General features: G+C 43.8%; 1 protein-coding gene across 1 annotated transcript in view; it reads right to left on the minus strand.

The window, feature by feature from the left end:
- Window positions 1-15,059: 15,059 nt before the first annotated feature.
- The window catches only part of ND-20 (NADH dehydrogenase (ubiquinone) 20 kDa subunit), a 62,456-nt gene continuing 54,776 nt past the window's right edge, over window positions 15,060-22,739 (minus strand). The window contains exon 4 of the mRNA XM_068346134.1: window positions 15,060-15,599. Within this exon, the coding sequence (XP_068202235.1) occupies window positions 15,378-15,599 (222 nt within the window). The 3' untranslated portion in view covers window positions 15,060-15,377. The remainder of the gene's footprint in view (window positions 15,600-22,739) is intronic.

Genomic DNA, 22,739 nt, shown 5'->3' on the forward strand with positions numbered 1-22,739 from the left:
AAAACCATGACTTCCTCCGGTTCTGTCTCCTCTTTTGACATTGGTTCATGCTTCAGTCAAATGAAGCAATCAGGGAAAGCATTAACGCTTGGCCAAAACTGGATGTCGTCTAAGAGGACAGCTCCCATCTTCTCTGAGATGTAGAGTTTGCCGTTCAAAATCGCATAAGCTCCGCATACTTCCAGGGATTGAGTTTGGAGCAGGTCGGGAGGTCTTGGTTGGAGGCGAAAAGGTCTATTAAAGGTCTCCCCCACAACTTCCAGAGACTCTGACAGACCTGCTGGTTGAGGGTCCACTCTGTGGGAAGAACTTGCCCTTTCCTGCTGAGCATGTCTGCCCTTACATTCCTCTGTCCCTGTACGAATCTTGTCAGCAGTTCTACCTTGTTTTCCTTCGACCATAGGAGCTCCCTTGCTGTTTCGAACAGAGACAGAGAGTGAGTCCCCCCTTGCTTCCTGATGTAAGCTAGAGCTGTGGTGTTGTCCGAGTTGACCTCCACAATCTTCCCTGACACTGAGTCTTTGAAGGCCTTTAGCCCTAAAGGATGGCCATCAACTCCTTCCTGTTGATGTGCCATCCGAACTGACTCTTTTCCCAAGAGCCTGAGATCTCCTTGCATCCTAGTGTTGCTCCCCATCCTGACTAACGCGTCTGAGAACAACACTAGGTCTGGGTTCTTCTTGTACAGGGAGATCTCTTCCCCTAACAAAGCTGGATCCAGCCACCACATCAGATGATCCTTGACCTCTGCTGGAATGGGGAAGGAAAAGGAGTCTTCCTGTTCCACACCTTTGATAGGAAGTGGTGAAGAGGTCTTAGGTGGAGTCTCCCCAAAGAGACAAACTGTTCGAGGGAGGAGGGAGTTCCCAGTAAACTTATCCACTCCTTCGCTGAGCACTTCTGTTTCTTCAGGAATCCTCGGACCTTCTCAAGGCACTTGGTCTGCCTTTCCTGGGAGGGAGAAGCCCGAAAAAGAACTGAATTCAGAACTATTCCCAAATAGAGAATAGTCTAATTCGGCTCGGTCTGAGATTTCTCCCTGTTGATGACGAGACCCAGTTCTTGAGCCATCATGAACGTCTTTTGTAGGTCCTCCAGACATTTTTCTTTTGACCGTGAACGAATCAACCAATCGTCCAGATAAAAGGATACCCTTATCCCCTCTTGATGCAGCCAGCCTGCCACGTTCGCCATTATCCTGGTGAAGACTTGAGGAGCCGTGCTGAGACCGAAGCAAAGTGCCTTGAAATGGAAGCACTTGCCCTGGATCACAAATCTCGGGTACTTCCTCGAAGCCGGATGGATGGGGACGTGAAAATGAGCATCCTGCAAATCGAGAGACACCATCCAGTCCCCTAGACGTACTGCTGCAAACACAGACTGAGTCGCCTCCATGGAGAACTTCGTCTTCTCCACGAAGACTTTCAGAGAGCTGACATCCAGGACAGGCTTCCATCCACCCGAGTTCTTGGGTACCAGAAACAGGCGACTGTAAAAGCCTGGGGAGGAAAGGTCCAGAACTGGTTCTATCGCTCCCTTGTCTAGCATCTGGTCAATCAGATCCAGAAGAGCCTTTCGTTTCCCCGCATCTGCGTACTGCGCTACTAAGGCTAGAGGTGTATCTGAAAGAGGAGGCTTCTTCAAAAGGGGGATCTTGTATCCTTCCTTGACGACTGAGAGGGACCAGGTGTCCACCCCTCTTCTCTTCCAAGACTGCCAAAAAAGTGACAGTCTTGCCCCTATCGTTGTCTGGAGGACTTGCACTTCATTTCTTGGAGCGAGATCTAAACGAACCTCTGTTCGTCCTTGCTCCTGACTCCTTCCTCTAAAGTCAGATCTCGAAGAAGCCCTGCCCCGAAAGGGCTGTTGGAATTTCCTCTCCTCCCTCTTTAGAGACGAAGGAGCGACTGTCAAAGGCTTCCGAGCTGCGCGCGATAAGATGTCTTGGGTGGCCTTTTGCGCAAGAGAAAGTGTAATATCTCTGACAAGGGCCTCAGGAAAGAGATATTGCGACAGGGGGCCGTAAAGGAGCTCAGACTTCTGCGCAACAGTCACAGATCTCGAAGCAAAGGAGCATAACAGGGCCCTCTTCTTCAAGACTCCTTCTGAAAAAAGGGAAGCCAATTCATTAGCTCCATCCCTAAGAGCTTTATCCATGCAAGACATGATACTCGTTAGGTCTTGTGTTCCCTCCATTTGCTCTGTCTTCCTGGCCAGAGTCCCTAGAGACCAGTCCAAAAAACTAAAAACCTCAAAGGCTCTAAAAATCCCTTTGATGAGGTGATCAAGTTCCGACATTGACCCCATAACTTTGGCCAAGTTGAGTGCATGCCTTCTGGTCGAGTCCACAATGCCAGAGAAGTCACCCTGGGAGGAGTCAGGCACTCCCAGACCCAGAGGCTTCCCAGTCTCGTACCACATGCTAGCCTTCGAAGCAAGACGAGCTGGTAGAAAAGAGAAGGTGGTCTTAACCGCTTGTCTACGTTCCTTCATCCAATTGTCTATTTTAGCGAGAGCCTTCTTAGCAGAAATAGAGAGCTTCATCTTGATGAAGGCCGACTGTTTCTTGGCCTTCTTCCTGCTAAACTGAGATTGAGGAGAATGAGGAGCAGAAGGTTGAAACTCCTCCCCATACAGTTCAAGGAGGGAGCTAGAGAGAACCTTGTAGTCGCCAGCAGTGTCAGCAGGCTTGTCTTCATCCTCTGAGACATCATCGAGATCCTGTCCCACCTCTATTACAGCTTTTCGTTCGTCTGAAATAGGAAAATCGTAGGATTCGTTCTGTAGGAGAGGGCTGCAAGCAGCCTGACACCGAGAACCGCTTACGTCCTGGCGCCGAGCGCAGGTGTCTTCCTGGCGCCGCGAGTTGGAAGCGTCCTGGCGCCGAGCGCTAGAAGAGTCCTTGAAGCGGTAGGAGGAAGCGTCCTGGCGGCGAGAGAAGGAAGCGTCCTTACACCGAGAGCTGCCATCGTCCTGGCGACGAGAAGCAGTAGCGTCCTGAAGAAGCAGGCTGGAATCATCCTGGCGCCGAGAGAGAGAGGCAGAATCGTCCTGGCGCCGAGAACGAGAGGCGGAAGAGTCCTGGCGTCGAGAGCGAGAGCTGTAATCGTCCTGGCGACGAGAAGCGGCATCGTCCTGGAGAAGCAGGCTGGAATCGTCCTGGCGCCGAGAGCGAGAGGCGGAATCGTCCTGGCGCCGAGAGCGAAAGACGGAATCGTCCTGGAGGCGGGCAGATGAGGAAGCAGTGCGGTGTCGTGTCTTTGACGAAGCGTGCAAAGGTTCCTTTGAAGAGGAACTCCGTTCCCTCTTAGAAGCTGACTTCTTGACGGGTAACGAGTCGTCTTTACGTCTGTCGTACTGGGAGTGAGGGCAGCTAAAAGCTTGTACTAAAGAGAAAAGCTGCTCCTGCATAACTGACATGAACGATTTAGTGACTTCTGCTGGATCCTGCGGTTCCGAAGGAGACAGCTGTCGAATAACACTGGTAGAAGGAGAAGGATCTTCTGCTGGTCTATCCCGATTTCGGCTCTTGATTTCGTCCTCTTCACAGGCACGGTATCCAAATCGTCCTCCGAAGGACAAGGTTCGTGGCTACTAGAACCGGGAGAGTGAGAACGAGACTGTTCCTCTCGGTTCCACCTCCTCTTCGTCGGTCTCGAAGCCTCATACTTCCATTAGCGTCTGGGAGAGGGATTCGGGAAAGAAACCATCACATCCAACCCACCTTTTCCTTGGAGGTCAAGAGCAGCCTGGGAATTTGCAACAGGACTGTTCGAGGCGACGGCTGATCGAGGGTACGTACCTCTCACCCCATTTCGGTCGTCGACGTACCTTCTCCCTTGGTCCTGGAAGCTTGGTAGAGGTCTAGACCTAGGGTAATGACAGGTTCAGTCAGTCACCACCTCCACTGCACTTTCACAAGCACTAACATCCCTCTCACTCTTACCTTTTAAGGCCGCAAGTTGATCTTTAACGGCCTTCAACTCGGCAGCCATCCTGGCGTACTGAGGGTCATCCGCAGATACGGATCCTGTAGAAGGGGCAGGAGTTACTACCTCAGGGGAAGCATCAACTTCCAAAGAGGAATTAATTAAAGGTTCAATATATAAATCTAGACTAGGTTCACTAGCAGACTTAGATTTAGATCTAGAGGCTCTCCTTACTCTATCTAGCTCTAATTTGCGCACATAGCGCTTCATAGCTAACCAATCCTTCTCATTCAAAACCTCACATTCTTTGCACCTATTATCCAGTGCATAATCAAAAACCCTGCAACCCAAACAGTGTGAGGGTCTACCGACACTTTCGGTAACCTCACCTTGCATTCCTCATTCGCATACACACGAAAATGAAGTTTCTCACTCATATTAAACCAAAACAAAAATCACAGAATAAACAGAAACACGATCGCCAAATCCCCAAATCAATGTACTTCACCAAAAAGAAGTCCGGTATAGCGACACAGGGAAAGCGAAACGAAAAACTCTAATGGCAGACCAACGGTGTTGTCGATCCGGCCGGCAGAGATGATCTGAGGAACAGAAAATGGGAATGATTCCAAGTACCACCCTGTAAGAGTTGTTAACCACCTAACTGCACAACCACCACAAGGCGGTTGCCGCGATTTTTGAAAAATTCTGCCGAACGTCAGAGACTAAGCTATATATATATAACTGCAAGGTAAGTTCTATTCATAAAACGTAGTCTTACATGCCTAAGTAACGTATTTAAAAGTAGCAAGGCATGGATAACCTGGATGGAAGTGCAGAGGATGCTTCTTCACCAAGGAGAGAGTGATGGAGCAAAGAGAATTAAAGTTGTTGTGGAGAGTGATGCAGTTCCAGATGAGCTGGACTCAGGGATCAACAGAGTCTTCAAATATAGAACTTCTGAGAAAGCGAGTAAGCTTCACGTCCCAAGCTGCATTGCACAAAACGGATTTTGAGCAAAGCGAAAAATCTATTTTTGGGTGATATGGCCATGTCGTCCTGATGGAAGATTCCTTTAGGCAGCTTTCTAAGGGATATTTGGCTACAGTGATACTCCCAGAGAATTAACCACAGGTTTCCAGAATTCTAACTCCTGGCACGAGTATCCTTAATATTACTTTTAATGATATCGCATAATATCAGGGGACGTATTTCTTGATACGACACATGGCAATCTGCACCCCAAATAGAGTTTCCGCTTTGGGGGGGAAGAGTGGCGAAATTGAAGGGGAGACGCTATCAAGGTTACCCGGTGGATTGCCTCCCTGTACCACCCCGGTGAACTACTCCTTGTTGCAATTAAGCATGGATAGCCGCAGATAGAATAGTTTAGGGTGGGGACTTCGTTACATATATGTATACTCCTTTTTAGAAAGGGAGGGAGGGTCCATCAGGACGACATGGCTATATCACCCAAAAATAGATTTTTCGCTTTACTCAAAATCCATTTTTTGGGCTCAGCTATGTCGTCCTGATGGAAGTTTACCAAGAATTACTTGAAAGTACTATATCTGTAAGTTTGTATAAGTGCCTTTACTTTGAATGAGTTCCTTATATGGTCTCCTAGACCTTCATGTATGACATTACCGTTATCTGTCATATCCACTAAGCTTGGAACTAGCTTAGGGCTTCCTGCCCCCTGCAGGGAAAGTGTCGACTTTGACTATAAGGATTCAAAGTTTGTATCTCCATAGGGACGGACGGTAAATCTTAGAGATTACCCTTTATCCCTTGGAAATCTGTACTCTGATTTCAAGTTGGGCTTCATTAAAACTCTAGTCTATTTTATTCGTCTGTTACTGAGATAGCAGCAATAAGACGCAAATACGTTCAGTATTTTACCTTGTAGCTAAATTATTAATTGTAGTTACAATCAGGTATGAATCTGATCCGGCATTGAAAACACATCAGGGTCCATATTTTCTCCTTTAGGGAAAATATGTAATTTCATCGAAATGATGCCACTCAATAGAGATGTGAAACCAAATCTGACTGATCTGTACAGATTTTGGAAATGCATGAACACCGTGACGCAAACATTCACCCGGCACTGATGTTATCGGTCAAATATGCACCTATGTGGAACAGTTTGTTAATCATAGTTATGATTTGCACTTGAGGGTAAATGTACCCATACACCCGAACCACTGGAAAGTTCCAAAGCAGTTCACAGTTCGTCGCAGGCTTAGACGACGGGTTCTTTAGAACTACCCGCCGCCACCACAACATGTCTTATCTTATGTACTTGCTTCAAATAGTGTTGGAAGAAGTACCGTGAAGAAGCAATTTTCTTATGATCATGAACTGCAGGTGAGCTGTCAGGATCTGCTCTGTGAATAAGTAGGTGAGCACTGCTTTTAGTTATTTCAAGGGATAGATTTTTTATCCTAAGGTATTGCCTCGGGAGAGCTGTCCTTCCTTGAAGTCTGAAGTTCTCAGAAGATAGACCTTAAGACCCCCTAATGGTCATAGGGAGACATCTTCCTTCTGTGGGCAGATTCTCCAAGGACCCCACCTTTTGGTGGGCAGCCCGTTTTGGAGAGAAAAGTAGGATCGGGAAAGGATTCAGTTCTCCCTCTTCTGTGAACTGAATATGGCCTATATTTCATTAACTCTAGCCCCTGGGGGTATTGCGAACAGAAAATTGACTTTCTGTATTAGCTCCTTTAGAGTACAATCCTCATTGTTTAGGTTCGAAGCATAGTGTAAGACTTTGACAAACGACCATGTAATGGGCTTTGGAGGGGTTGTCGGCTTGGGTCTATTGTATGCTTAGGTACCTTACAAAAGGTTTTGCTTATGAGGTTCGTCTCAAGCCGTATAGAAGAGGTCTAGTCAAGGCCGACTTACTCGTGGTTATCGCAGTGGAAGTCAGGCCTCGTTCAAGTAGGTAAAAGGAGAAAGAGACAAAAAACCTTTGAAATTTCTGTAGGTCACCTTGTTTTCTCGAGGGGTGCCCCTTTCTTCCAAGACAATTCGCATTGTCTCCTGGTTGGACTCTTGACTTGTACTCTACAATGAAGTCGGTCACATTCTTTGAGATCCCAAAGTTTTGTTCGCTGTTAGGGCGAAAAAATCCTGAAATGCAGGTTGTTGGTTCTTGGGGATGGAATGTAATAGCCGACTTCTGCACCAGATTTGATAAAGCTGGGTACGGCAGAGGAAACAGCTACAGTTTCAATTCTAGAATTAGAGGAAACCAATTGTTTTTGAGCCATTTGGGGGCCACTACAGGAGCTGTTCCTTTGCAGGATACTAGCTTGTCGAGGACTTTTAGCAGGAGATTGGTTAGTGGAAGAAGATACATTCGATTCCATCCGTTCCAGTCGAAAGACATGACGTCTATCGCTTCTTCTTAAGGTTCTCGTAAGGGCTACTAGTTCTTGTTGTCGATCGTTGCGAACAGGTCAATCTGCAGTTCCGGTTATCGAGAATAAAGGAGAATGAGTCTGCGTCTAGGGGCCATTCTATCTCTATCGGTTTTCGCCTGGATAGAGAATCTGCCGTCACATCGCGGAACCCTTGAAGGTGAACTGCTTGTTAAGGCCATCTACTCTTCCTTGCCAGGTGGAGGATGGCTAACATCACATGGTTGATGTGAGGTGAACTCGAGCCTTGTCGATTAGACATATTATCATCACCTCAATGTTGAGAGCCAATCTGATGTGGACTGTTCTGTGAGGGGATAGTCTCCTCAACATCAGGAGGACTGTCAAAGCCTCCAAGATGTTGAAGTGAAAGTTTTGAACTGGAATGATCAATTTCTTGCCCTTTCCTTTATTATTATTATTAAATGCTAAGCTACAACCCTAGTTGGAAAAGAAGGTTGCTATAAGCCCAGGGGCCCCAACAGGGAAAATAGCCCAGTGAGGAAAGGAAATAAGGAAAAATAAAATGTTTTAAAAATAGTAGCAACATCAAAATAAATATTTCCTATGTAAACTATAAAAACTTTAACAAAGCAAGAGGAAGAGAAACTAGATAGAACAGTGAGCCCAAATGTACCCTCAAGCAAGAGAACTCTAACCCAAGACAGTGGAAGACCATGGTACAGAGGCTATGGCACTACCCAAGATTAGAGAACAATGGTTTGATTTTGGAGTGTCCTTCTTCTAGAAGAGCTGCTTACCATAGCTGAAGAGTCTCTTCTACCCTTACCAAGAGGAAAGTAGCCACTGAACAATTACTGTACAGTGCAGTAGTTAACCCCTTGGGTGAAGAAGAATTGTTTGGCAATCTCAGTGTTGTCAAGTGTATGAGGACAGAGGAGAATCTGTAAAGAATAGGCCAGAGTATTCGGTGTATGTGTAGGCAAAGGGAAAGAACCGTAACCAGAGAGAAAGGTCCAATGTACTACTGTCTGGCCAGTCAAAGGACCCCATAACTCTAGCGGTAGTATCTCAACGGCCGGCTGGTGCCCTGGCAAACCTACTACTACCTACTACCTACTACCTACTACGGATGGCCTCCCCGTTCTTTCACGGAGGCTTCCGTGTGTATCGCCACTGATGTTTGTGGTGGTTGCAAGAAAATTGTCTGTGCTAGGCTCTTATTCATTGACCACGGCCTCAATAGCGTGCGTGATCGGGTCGTTGTCAACCTTGTCGATCTCTTCGAGAGTTTGATGCATATCTTCTCCAGACTCCTGGCGCATCCTCTGGCTGTGCTTCTTAGCACCTGGTCTGTCAATATTGCAAACCAGAGAGAGCCCAGTGCTCTTTCCTGTTGGCATTTTGAAATCCTCTTGTGTTGGATTAGTCTCCTGACAGATAACACTATTTTTCTCCCCTTCTTTAATAGAATGGAGAGGTGTTGTGACTGCAAGTTCCCATGGATTCACAACCATTGAAACTTGTGAGCTGGAGAAAAGCGAGACTTCTAGTGACTGGTCTCGAGGCCCAGGTGTTCCAGGAACTGGATCACCTTTCCAGCCCCTTGCGGACAAGTAGTCTTGGATGCTACCCGCACCCACTAATTGTCGAGGTATGCTACTACCTGTACTCCTTCGGAGCGCAGGTGCTGGATGATCATGTCGAGTTTTGTGAATACCTTTGGGGCTATATTTAGTCCAATAGGAATGGCTGTGAAGACAAATTTTGTCTTCTGTAGCCTGAATCCTAGGTAGGAGAGGAGGGGGCGACTGGCTAGTAGATGCCCATAAGCATCTGCCAGGTCTATTGAGACTGTGTACACCCCTTTTTTGTAGAAGGGTCCTTATGTATTGCAATATAAGCATCCGGAACTTGTTGTTCTCAATGAACTTGTTCAGTGGAGACAAGTCTAGAATGACTGGGTTTGTCCGAGTCTTTCTTGGGAACACAAAACAGCCTTCCCCGGAATTTTGATGGATTTCTATTTTCCCATTACCTTCTTATTCAAGAGGTATATTCTCCCAATGAGGGGGTGGAGTGTTGGAAGAATTTCAGAAAAGTGGGGTGGAATTTTGTACAATTTCCAACCAAGTCCATTCGTAATTTGGCTGTGGATCGAAGATCCAACGATCCCAAAAGTGGAAAAATCTGCCTCCTACCTGGAACCTCTCATTATGTAGAGATTCCTGAGGACTTGTTTCCGTGACCACATTCTCCTCCACCCTTGGGGGTTTCCGGAGGATCCTCTTTTTGGGCCCTTACCTTTGTAGGGCCAAAAGGTGGTCGAGTGCCTTTCAAAGCCTGGATTAAACACAGGTGACTGGCTACCAGCTGTTGAGGGACCATCTGGAAGGTGGTTTGTGGCTGGGCTACCATATGAGGCACCGTGGTCATGGTCACGGTCGGAAATTGTGAAGTTCTAATGATGATATCCTCTTTGAGGACATGCCCCACTTCTCGAGCAGGTTCCCATTCTCCAAGGTGGCTTTAGTTATGACCTCTTGGACCATTTCCTGTGGGAAAGAGTCTATGCCCCTGATACATGATGAAATCAGTTTTCTGGGTTCGTGTTTCACCGTTAATGCGGCAAACACATGGTCTCTACCGGTCCCTTTTTGACCTGAGAAAAAACCTACAAATCCATCACAAGGGTAGAGCGTTACTAAAGGCCTGCACACATTTCTTAAGCGGTTCTGACGAGACAGGGAGGCAATAAGCTTATCTTTCGTCTCCTGTTCCCTTCTCAAGGGATGGTTTGGCAACTTTGGAAGGTTCTCGTTAAACTGCTGACCTGCTATCTCCGGATCCAACTTTGAGATGGAGAAGGTTAGATGTACTTCTTTCCACTTCTCCTCGTAGGCGGGCATAGCTAGAGACCTTTCTCTAGGATTGGGCAAGGTTTGCCCTCTTTGACTGCTCTTCTAACACAGTCTAGGGCCTTCCCCGAAAGGGAGGATGGCTCATAAGGAAGGAGAAATGACGGTTGGATGCTTCTTGATCACTGCTGAGACTTTGGAGTTATTATATCCAGCCCCTTTCTGGGTCTTGGTAAGGATGGCTTGGGCCTTGTCATGTTCGAGGACAATGACTTCCTTCGGTATAGCCTCCTCGCGGGATGTATGTTCATCTCGTAGTCTCACGAAGCAATCTGGGTACGCTGAAAGCTAGGCCAGAATTGAAGCTCTTCAAGGGGATTGGACCCCAACTTCTAGGAGATATAAAGCTTCCTATTCAACCTGGGCATGTGTTCCGTCTAACCTCAGGGGTTGGTTCGGAACAGTGAGGGAGGACAGATATTTTAGGGGGCTTAGCGGAGCCCCTGGAAGTGCCAGGGCGTTTCCTTCCCAGTACCTCTCTTTTCCTCTCTTTGAGATCTTGCTTGTTCTCCTCTTGTTCCTTCCGCTGGATCGACTCTAGGAACGTTTCGCTCCTGCCGAAGTGTCTCGTCAGTTGGGGAGTTGGGGTTGGAGAGGTTGACGGCATAAGTTAATATGCCGGCACAGTGAGCTGAGGTACCTCAGTCATCGTCGAAACGGATCTTTTTTTCTCCATGGGTGGTTGAACCACTCCTTATACAGGGCCTTCTTGCATTAGGTCCTGTCTGGTGTCAATGGACGCCTCTGACATCCGTTCTTGGTGGATGTTCAAGCCTTGCAGTGCCTGTTGATATCCGTGTCCACCGTCCGTTGGATAGAGGGAGGCTGAATCTGTGCCTGAGGCACAAACGTATTCGATTGCGCCTAAGGGAACAGTAGGCACTTCAAAATTTGTTAGGTATGTAAGGTCCCTGAAAGTTCTCAGGAAGCATCATACTCACCTTTGTTGGTTTTCACTTGCTGTATCCCTTGACTCCATAGTGTCAGGGATGTCTATTACAAAGCCGTCGGTCAGCAAGGTCAAGCAATTGGAGTGACCTTTCGGGTCCCCGAACCTCAGGGACCCAGATACGATGCGGCAGGGGCATAAGACCCGTGCATCGTATGCCCACAAAAGTTCTTACTCTTGTGGTAGCAGAACACTCCTGTACATTTCGCCATCGGCTCCTCCTGTAAGGGAGAGAATGGTGAATGAGTATTAGGTTGTTTATATTATTGATATAATATATGCTAAAAATATGGGTTCCAGTACCTCAGGAATCCAAATACGATGCAACGGGGAGCATGAGACCTGCACATCTTGTGGCCATAAAAGGTCCTACTTTAGTGGTTGCAGAACAGAGCTGCACACTTCACCTTGCCCTCCATCTGTAAGGAAGGAAAGAGTGAAATGAGTATGGGGTAATTTATCATACTGATAATTATTCACATAGTAATCATTACTATTATAATTATAGCTTAGGATAGTAAGCTAGAAAGGAAATAGAAAAGACATGTCTGTGTTTCCTGTCCAGGCAATTGCTGTGACCTCCCTCAATATTAATATTTTAAAATATCCCTATAAGGGAAATATAGGGTGGAATAGCTCTCGTACGTAGAGCTGGAGTCAGTGTAAACTAGCACTAACTCTCCCACAAGTGAATGTTAATACTGTAGGGTAAAGATTTTTATGTTCTGATGATCTAGGATACATCAGAATGTTGAAGGAATACTTCACTTCAACATTTGCTTAGCGGTCTCAACAATGAACTGTGAAAGGATACACAGAATATGTTGGAAAGTCATACTACTGTATATCATATACTGTAGTTTTCTAGCTGCTGTATTTCTATACTGCAGGAATACTGGGTACTGTATAGTCTTATACTGCAGTTCTGCCGGCATACTTCTGGCTAGGCTAGTACCTGGCGGCACTAACCGACAGAGAAAGAGAAAGAATGGATAGAAGGGCTACTGTATTATTATAGTTTAGTATTATAATAATAAGGGTTGGAGGGACTACTGTCTCTACGGCCTTCTTTCCAGAATGAGGATTCAAATGGAAGGGGAAAGACTGTATACATTCCAGCTTCCATCCAGCCACAATATCTGTTGCCGGCTGCACTACTGGTTACAGGGTTTGTGGATGGCAGTCCAAGAGAGGACTGAAGAATACTCAAAGTTGTAATGAGTCTCCCACCGGCAGCCGTCATGGCCGGCACACCCTTTCTCGGAGCTTTGCTTCCATTAGGGAAAAGGTCGAAGCGGCAATCTAGCCGCCTTGTAGAAACCCGTCCGGCATCGTAATCAGCCCGACAAGCGGGAAAATTGTAGAATACCGGCCACAGATGTTGTGGCAGCCAGTCTGTCACTAAAGAACAGAAGGGGAAGGGAAAGGGTCGTATATTTTTGCATAGAAAGAAGGCAGCACGTCTGCCTCCCACTCTCAGCAGCAAAACAAGGAAACATAGTTTCCTATGCTGGCGCCGTCTTGGGCAGCAGAAGAATAACGATTCCTCAGCCTAAGATATTGCCGGATAGAAGACATGTCTTCTAGACCACAAGGGAGAAGGTGGCGGCAACTGTACTACCACTTTCGGTTGTGGACTAGTGAAGCTGGGCTTCCTATGCCGGCACTGTAAGACCGGCAGGGAAAGGACTAATCCCCCATCGGTAGAATTACCGACAACAAGACTGAATACTCCGAGTTACTGTCGTAATTCAAAGCCAGGATACTCACCGGCAAAGAGGATAGACAGAAACACTATCTCAGTCAAGCCGGAGTACACTATGGCAAGACCAAAGATAGGGTTGCCACCTAATGGCGGCACTAAGAGGGAAAGAAGGGTTTATCTTTAAATCTCTAAAAGAGACAAGTATCAAATCATGATGTGCTATCTCCAATTGAATTAATAAAATGATACAAGAGGATAAATGGGGATAACGTTACTAAAGTATACTAAAACGCATTAGGCTCGCCTAACTCAAGTCGGGATCTCAGCTATGCTACGTCACTGAGGCCCTATCGTATACTATCGAAACGTTAAACAGAAGAAGAAATATTTCGTGTGTAATCTTATCTTCACTAGTATAATTTGCCTAAATAGCTGTAATCAATTTAAGCTAAATACCGGGGACATTGTGCTAACTAAATAAAGCATTTATGGCATACGACAGCGGTCCAAAATGGCCGCCTCCGGTGATGCTTCTGCTCCACTAAACATATCTAAATTATTCTAATTTAACTGTGAGAAGGGAGCCAAAAATTATACACAGGAAAGATTAAATACTCAAGTTTCCAGAGGATGGAGATGTTGGAGATTGCATAGTAATAATCCTTGAAATAGTAACAAAACCGAGAGCAGTTAGGAGATACACCGTGCTTAATTTGCTACTACAAAAGGAATAGTTTACCGGGGTGGTACGGGAAGGGGATCCACCGAGTAACCTTGATAGCGGCTCCCCTTCAATTTCGCCACTCTTCACCCTCAAAGCGAAAACTCTATTTGGGGTGAAGATTGCCATGTGTCGTATCAAGAAATACGTCCCCTGATATTATGCAATATCCTTAAAAGTTGTATTAAGGATACTCGCGCCAGGAGTTAGAATTCTGGAAACTTGTGGTTAATTCTCTGGGGGTATCACTGTAACCAAATATCCCTTAGAAAGCTGCCTAAAGGAACCTTCCATCAGGACGACATGGCTGAGCCCAAAAATGAGGTCACTTTTGAAAGCTCTGCATCAAACCAACCCCCATAACCTCATTAGCTTGAGTTGCATCGGAGGAAGAAGAAAAACGATATGGATAGGAGTTCAGGATGCAAAGGTTGGAATCGGAAGCTTCAGGAATTTATATGAAGCCTTTTGAAAATCCTTAATGTATTTAAAAAATGGTCTTAAATTTTCCTATTTATATTTCAAAGTATCGCAAGTATTCATTTATTAATTATGTTGAATTTTTCCAAAATTCCAAATATTTTTCATCAAATTTTCACCCCAATAACCTTCATATTAAAGTGTAGTTCCAAAACTCAATGAAGTCCTGAAGAAGGGTCGCGAAGGGATGCGAAATACATGTGAACACCAGACAATAAATGGAGAAAAGCAAATGTATTTCTGCCGTTATCCTGAAAAAACTATCTGCAGGACGATCTGTCCGAGGAGAAGCGGTCTTCAATTTTTGGACGCCACTGAGACGTTGTCTATTCATTGTGTACAGTATGTGTATATATAAAAGAATATAAGTATATATGGTATAAATACAAGGAAAACACAAGAAGAATTATACTTGTTAAAAAGGAGAGAGAGAGAGAGAGAGAGAGAGAGAGAGAGAGAGAGAGAGAGAGAGAGAGAGAGAGAGAGAGAGAGCAGGGTAGTTGGTACTACGACACTCAACCGCACTAACTATCGCTGGGGTAGTTACACCTTGCTAAAAGCCTTATGGCAAGTTGAAGCTTTGCCAAAAGTAGATTCCCTAATAAAGTGTGTAAGGTTTGTATTCTGGTGTCGGAACCACTATTTATTGCAATAACAGCAACTACATAGGATATGCTGAATACCAAAATTGGCTGTGAGAGTAATACAAACACTAATACGACGTCAGATCTAGATCATCTAGGCTTCTGCACTTGAGAATACAAACATGATAGTTGGTTAATTTTTCTCTTTAAAAAACATCTGCCATCAATTTGCTAACAAATGTTCACAATATTTTTTTTTTTACTTATCAATTGTTACATTGGAAGCCATAATATATAATTTATTACTTTTATAAAAATTTTCAAAAGGATTTTGAATAACATTCATGCTTCAGCTTTCAGAGGGATAAAATAAAATATAAAATGTCTACACAGGTCATATATATTTACATGTTCAACAGTTTGTTACCATTACATTGGAAAATTAAAAATAAAAAAATCCTACATCATACAATGAAATTAAGGTACTGTACCATGATTCACTTATTTTCTATAATTCTTATTTTGAAGAAATAATGTTTTGCCATTACTTAAATCGTCATCATTGGTGTAAATAGTTATTTTAAAAATGAAATGCTAACCCCTGCAACCATAGTACATACAGTATTAACAGTAACAAATTCCATATTATTAGCAAATTATTTTCTTCTCATGCCATCACTCTACAAAATGAATACGATAAATTTACTTCCTATACCACATTTGGAGAGTTTTCATCTTCTTAACTTTGCGTTGTAATTGAAGAAGTGAATAAAGAAGAGCTTCTGCAGTTGGAGGGCAACCTGGTACATAAATATCAACTGGCACGATGCGGTCACACCCTCGCACAACTGAATATGAATAGTGATAATATCCACCACCATTTGCACATGATCCCATGGAGATTACCCATCGAGGTTCGGGCATCTAAAATGAAGAACGATCCATATTAGGCCTGCTAGTTTCCTATCTTTATATATTATGCTGCTAAGCAGACTGAGGAAAAGGAAAACTAACTTGAAACTGATCTTATCTATGTATTAACAGGAAGCCACTTTCCTTTAAAATGGGTATCACCAGAAAATTATTTATCATTATCAGTCATGCTTTTATTCAGGAATCATGAATGAACCTGTGTACCAATGTCAATATTATCCACTTCCCCAACAATGAAAGCTCAATAGTAGTATCCTAGGCACACAGCATAAATTACTCACTTCCTGGATACCAAGAACCCTGTTGTTTAACTACCTCCACTTTACCCGCTTTTCTATTTTCCTCACAAGAGTAATTAGACTTTCTTCCTCTCCTTTAGTCTTTCATCTAGTCATCTTCCTAGCAAGTGGTATGCTTCTCATTCAAAAAGTAATACATTTCTTCAGTTTGCTACATCTGCCTAGAACTTTTAGGGACAATTAGATTGAGAAACCCCACAAGGATCAAAGTTTTTCTAGCTATTGCCTCTAAATAGGTTTCCCCCATAGTACTCCGCTGAGAACTAATATTGACCTATGATTGCAGAGGCCACCCCATTATCTACCTCTCATAGTGCTGGGTCTTCCTTTCCTTCATCTGGACACTATTGTAACACTGTGCATTTAAATAACTTTTTGTCAGTTATTCTCTCCACATATCACCAAAAACTCTTTTTCCTTCAGATGACCTTCATACAGCTACTCAATACTTTTTAGACTTTTAATACCTTCCATTACACACTTTTCCTCACATGCAAAAAACTATTAAATTCTTTAAGGTATATACTTGATAACAACAACTCAAAAGAATATTACTGTACTTTTAAATTATACTGTATCCTGTACATGCTATTGTATTCCCAAATAGCCTTGTTTTATTAACCAGAGGTGTTTTGAAATGAAAAAAAAAATTGAAATAAGTTGAAAACAGTTAGTAGATATATCATAAATATTCAATAACAAATGTTTTTTCCAAGCTATACAAACCAAAGTCCTTTTAATATAGTTGAACACTTGTGTGATGCTTGCGACAGGTGGATTTTCAAATTAAAGGTTTACGATGGTGGACTGAGTGTACCATGGAGTCTTGCCTTGCCTTCGGGAGGGTTCAATTATACTTCAACAAAGGGACTTAGAGGGGGGTTTGAGAAGAATTTCATTAGGAGGGCTTGGGTTTCTATAACTAGAAAAAATGACAAATTGGGAAGTAATTTGTATTTTTCCTAATCATACAAATCCTTAGCTATTCATAGGGATATTACTCTGAGAAGCTTTTAGAGAGGGTTAACCATCCACCCGCTAGTTAGCGAGGGGGTGGGGGTAGTTTGCTACCCCGCTCACTCACACACCCGGGCTGAGTAACAACTTTTTGCTTGGGGGTGGGATTTCTACAGGGATAGGTGCTGGTGGCCCAATTTGTATAAATAGCTACAGGTTTGTATTGTTAGGGAAAATACAAATTGCCAAATTTTCTGAGTCATAAGACGCACCTTTTTTCCTGAAAAATGACCCCCAAAATCACCCTGCGTCTTAACACTAAGAAAAAGTCATGTAGGGGAGTTTGACAACACTCAAATAATGCCATTCAAGTATTCACACTGACCAGATATAAAATGTAAACCTATACAGTAATTATCATTCATATCTAATAAATAAATTTGTTTTTATATTGCAGTTTTGGTAATCAGCTGATGATGAATCGTCAACTCCCTTCTACAATCAAACATATAGACGCCGCTATGACAAATTAGTTGTTTATGTAATATTTATCTATTTTGTCATATTTTGTGATGAAGCAATATTTTGATATTAACTTTGTTGCCTGAGTTCCGAAATGATATAAAACAAACAGTTTCTGAATACGCCTTTGAAAAAAACCATCTTTCTGTTAGTTTAGTGCATTGTTACTAAGTTAGCAGAAAAGTGACCAGACCTAGAGTCATACATTCATTAGCAAAATTATTCCACCTAGAGAAATTTCTAGACTTTTTTTTATCAATAGTTGATTTGGGGTGAAACTGTGCAAGCTAAATGAAGAATTTGGGAAATATTACTGGAATATTATTCCTTTACCAAAATTTGATTTAGAACATTTGGCATAACTGCATCCATGTAAACAACACTTGAAGCACCAAACACTAAAAGATAGTTGTGGTGGCAACTACGACTGCTTTAATGGTTTCTTATATGCAAGGTCTATAGAATCCATATGGACAGTCATAAAATGGGGATTACCGACGTGCAGAAAATCAATAATAACTTAAACATTTCATAATACTGTACACCCCCAATATTAAAATGTACTATGCCATACTCGCTATCTAGGAATTACTGCTTAGGTAGCTTGTAAAATCCAAATTTTTTTTTTTCTCCAAAAACTGCTCTGCTAATATAAGGGTGCGTCTTACCACTTGTAGCGTCTTATTATTATTATTACTAGCCAAGCTACAACCAAAGTTGGAAAAGCAAGATGCTATAAGCCCAAGGGCTCCAACAGGGAAAAATAGCCCAGTGAGGAAAGGAAATAAGGAAATAAATAAAGGATGAGAATAAATTAACAATATATCATTCTAAAAACAGTAACAGCATCAAGACAGATATGTCCTATATAAACTATTAACAACGCCAAAAACAGATATGTCTTATATAAACTATAATAAAGACTCATGTCAGCCTGGTCAACATAAAAACATTTGCTCCAACTTTGAACTTTTGAAGTTCTACTGATTCAACTACCCAATTAGGAAGATAATTCCACAACTTGGTAACAGCTGGAATAAAACTTCTAGAATACTGTACTGTGTAGTATTGAGCCTTATGATGGAGAAGGCCTGGCTTTTAGAATTAACTGCCAGCCTAGTATTACGAACAGGATAGAATTGTCCAGGGAGATCTGAATGTAAAGGATGGTCAGAGTTATGAAAAATCTTATGCAACATACATAATGAACTAATTGAAAGACAGTGCCAAAGATTAATGTCTAGATCAGGAATAAGAAATTTTATAGACCGTAAGTTTCTGTCCAACAAATTAAGATGAGAACAAGCAGCTGAACCCCAGACAGGAGAACAATACTCAAAACAAGGTAGAATGAAAGAATTATGATATTTTGATTATAAAATAAATTTTTGAATATACTTACCCGGTGAATATATAATAGCTGACGTCTCCGACGGCTCAACAGATTCCAAAAACTTGCGAGCGATCGCCGTGAAGGTTGCGGGTGTGCCCACCAGCGCCGACTATCGGCCAGATACCGCATATACTTGTAAACATCTCCAGTTCTTCTCAGTCCCCTAGGTCTCTACTGGGGAGGAAGGGAGGGCCTTTAATTTATATATTCACCGGGTAAGTATATTCAAAAATTTATTTTATAATCAAAATATCATTTTTAAATATTAAACTTAGCCGGTGAATATATAATAGCTGATTCACACCCATGGTGGTGGGTAGAGACCAGTATTAATACAATAAAGGCGTATATGCTCAAGAGTTTTTGACTATTATTCAAAAAACAGACTTAAGTATAGGTACCTGGTAAGGAAGCAGACTCTGATTACTACTCTGCCTCATTAGTCCGCTATCCTCATGAAGCCCAGCGATCCTCTTAGGATGCCGAAAGACTCCCAGGATCTGCTATAACCAGGGTGAACACCCCTATAACAGGACCTCATCAATACCCTTAATCTGGGCGCTCTCAAGAAACAATATTTTGACCACCCGCCAAATCAAAAAGATTGCGAAAGACTTCTTAGTCTCCCGTACAACCCAAAATAAGATTAAAAATTTCAAGAGTAGATTAAAAGGATATTGGGATTAAGGGAATGTAGTGGTAGAGCCTTCACCCACTACTGCACTCGCTGCTACGAATGGTCCCAGTGTGTAGCAGTCCTCATAAAGAGTGTGGACATCTTTCAAGTAATATAAAGCGAAAACCGACTTGCCTCTCCAAAAGGTCGCGTCCATAATACTTTTAATGGGTCTATTTTGCTTAAACGCTACAGAAGTTGCTATCGCTCTAACTTCATGAACCTTGACTTTAAGTAAATTATGATCCTTCTCACTTAATTGAGAGTGTGCCTCCCGAATCAAAAGTCTAATAAAATAAGACCACGCATTCTTAGACATAGGCAAAGAGGGCTTTTTAACGGAGCACCATAAAGCCTCTGAACAACCTCGTCGCGGTTTAGTTCTGGATAAACAAAAATTAAGAGCTCTAACGGGGCACAGCACTCTTTCAACTTCATTCCCAACAATCTCAGAAAGACTGGGGATTTCAAATGATTTAGGCCAAGGACGAGACGGAATTTCATTCTTGGCCAAAAAAACCAAGTTGAAGAGCGCATACTGCTTTATTAGCGGAGAAACCGATGTTCTTGCTAAAAGCATGTATCTCACTAACCCTTTTAGCCGAAGCCAAGCTCACCAAAAAAAAGTGTCTTGAGGGTAAGATCCTTCAGGGAGGCTGAATTTAATGGTTCAAACCTGTCTGACATAAGGAACTGTAGGACCACGTCCAAGTTCCAAGCAGGAGTCGAAATATGACGCTCCTTGAAAGTCTCGAAAGACTTAAGCAGGTCTTGGAGATCTTTGTTATTAGAAAGATCCAAACCCTTATGCCTGAAAACAGAAGCTAACATGCTTCTGTAGCCTTTGATGGTGGATGCAGAGAGGGAGCGACCGTTTCTCAGATAAGGCAGAAAATTCACAATCTGCGCTACAGAGGCACTTGGAAGAGGAAATAGAGGAGGACTTGCACCAGTCTCTAAATACCTCCCATTTCGACTGATAGATCCTGATGGTAGAGGATCTTCTAGCCCTCGCGATCGCTCTAGCTGCCTCCTTCGAAAACCCTCGAGCTCAAGAGAGTCTTTCGATAGTCTGAAGGCAGTTAGACGAAGCGTGGGGAGGCTTTGATAAAATCTCTTTACGTGAGGCTGTCGCAAGAGATCCATCCGTAACGGCAGACTTCTTGGAACGTCTACCAGCCATAGAAGTACCTCTGTGAACCACTCTCTCGCGTGCCAGAGTGGAGCAACCAATGTCAACCTGGTCCCTTCGTGAGAGGTGAACTTCTGCAGCACCTTGTTTAGGATCTTGAAAGGTGGAAAGGCATAAACGTCCAGGTGAGACCAGTCCAGCAGGAAAGCGTCTATGTGGGCTGCCTCTGGATCTGGAACTGGAAAGCAGTGAGTCGAGAGCCTCTTTGTCAGAGAAGTCGCAAAAAGATCTATGGTGGGTTGACCCCATGTCATCCATAGCTTCTCGCACACAGTCTTATGCAACGTCCACTCCATGGAGATGACTTGTCCTCTTCTGCTGAGGCAGTCCGCCAAGACATTCATTTTTCCTTGCACAAATCTCGCCAAAGGAGAGATGTTACTTGCCTTAAATGGAGTTCCTTCTGATCCGTGGATCAAAGACCCGAGCATTCCAGACTGTCCAGTGGAGCTCCCTAACCCAAATCCGATGCATCTGAATACAACACATGGTTTGGGTTCTTGATCGCAAGAGAAAGACCTTCTCGAAGTCTGATGTTGCTGTCCCACCAAGTCAGACATGTCTAGACTGAGTTGGAGATTGGGAAAGAGATACTCTCTAAGCCCTTCTCCTTGTTCCAATGGTTTAGGTGAAATTGGAGAGGGCATAGGTTGAGTCTCCCCAGAGATAAACTACTCCAGCGATGAAAGAGTTCCCACGAGGCTAGTTCAAACTCTTACAGAGCAACTGTTTTTCTCTTGCAAGTGAAGGACTTTTAACAGAGCTTGTTCCATTCTTGTGGGAGACGAAAAGGCCCGAAAAAACAGACACTGTATCTCCATTCCCAAATAAAGAATAGTCTGGGATGGGGTACTGTAAGTTACGACTTCTCTACGTTCACTATGAGACCTAGCTCCTTGGTTAGGTCTAATGTCCATTAGAGGCTCTCCAGACAGCGATATAATGACGACGCCCTGATTAGCCAGTCGGCAAAATAAAGGGAGGCTCTGAATCCTCAAAAAATGTAGAAAGCTTGCTACATTTTGCAAGGGCCTTGTAAAAACAAGAGGAGCAGGAATGAGGCCGAAGTACAGTGCTCGACATTGGTACATTGTTTTCCCGTCCAAAAACCTCAGATGTTGTTGAAAGTTTGGATGAATCGGGATGTGGAAGTATGCATCCTGAAGGTCGAGAGAGACCATCCAGTCGCCTTCCCTTACTGCTGCCAAGACAGATTTGGTAGTCTTCATCGTGAAGTTTGTCTTGACAAACTACACATTGAGCGCACTTACATCTTAAGTACTCCTGCAGTGAACGTGGCTGCCAGATCATTGGAGCCATCCCTGATAGCCTTGTTCCTGCAGTGAACGTGGCTGTCAGATCATTGGAGCCATCCCTGATAGCCTTGTTCATGCATGACATAATTGTACAGCAATACATTGACAGCTGGAGAGACCTTCTTACTTAAGGCTCCCAGGGACCAATCCAACAAAAAAAAACTTCAAACGCTCGAAAAACTCCTAACAGGAGATGGACTAGCTCTGAAGCCGACCATAAAATCTTGGAGCGTCTCATGGCCAGGCGACGGGGAGAGTCTATGAGGCTTGAGAAGTCTCCCTGGGCAGAGGCAGGAACTCCCAAGCCGAGAACTTCTCCCGTGTCATACCAAACGCTCGCTCTAGAAGCCAGTTTAAAAGGAGGGAAAGCACAGGCTGTCTCCCCCAAACTCCTCCTGGTGATCAACCAGTCGCCTAGCAAACGTAAAGCTCTCTTAGAAGAGCGAGAGAGCACTAGCTTAGAAAACGACGGCTTCGAAGTAGCTAGGCCTAGCGTAAACTCTGACGAAGGCGAACGAGGAGCAGCAGTTACAAAATGGTCCGGAAAAAGATCCTTAAAAATCAGCATGATTTTTTTAAAGTCCATAGAGGGCTGAGCAGCTTTAGACTCCTCTCAGTCTGAAAAAGTCCCCAAAGGAATATCAGTAGGAGGAGGATCAGCAACTTCCTCATCTGAAGGAACCTCGTCCGACAATTGCCGAGTCTCATGAAAAGGAGAGACCTGCCGCGGCGGCAACGCTTGACAGGCAATGTCAACAAGCAAAGGAGCAGCAGTA

The sequence above is a fragment of the Palaemon carinicauda genome, chromosome 22 (assembly GCF_036898095.1).
Source record: "Palaemon carinicauda isolate YSFRI2023 chromosome 22, ASM3689809v2, whole genome shotgun sequence".
Classification (NCBI taxonomy): Eukaryota; Metazoa; Arthropoda; class Malacostraca; order Decapoda; family Palaemonidae; genus Palaemon; species Palaemon carinicauda.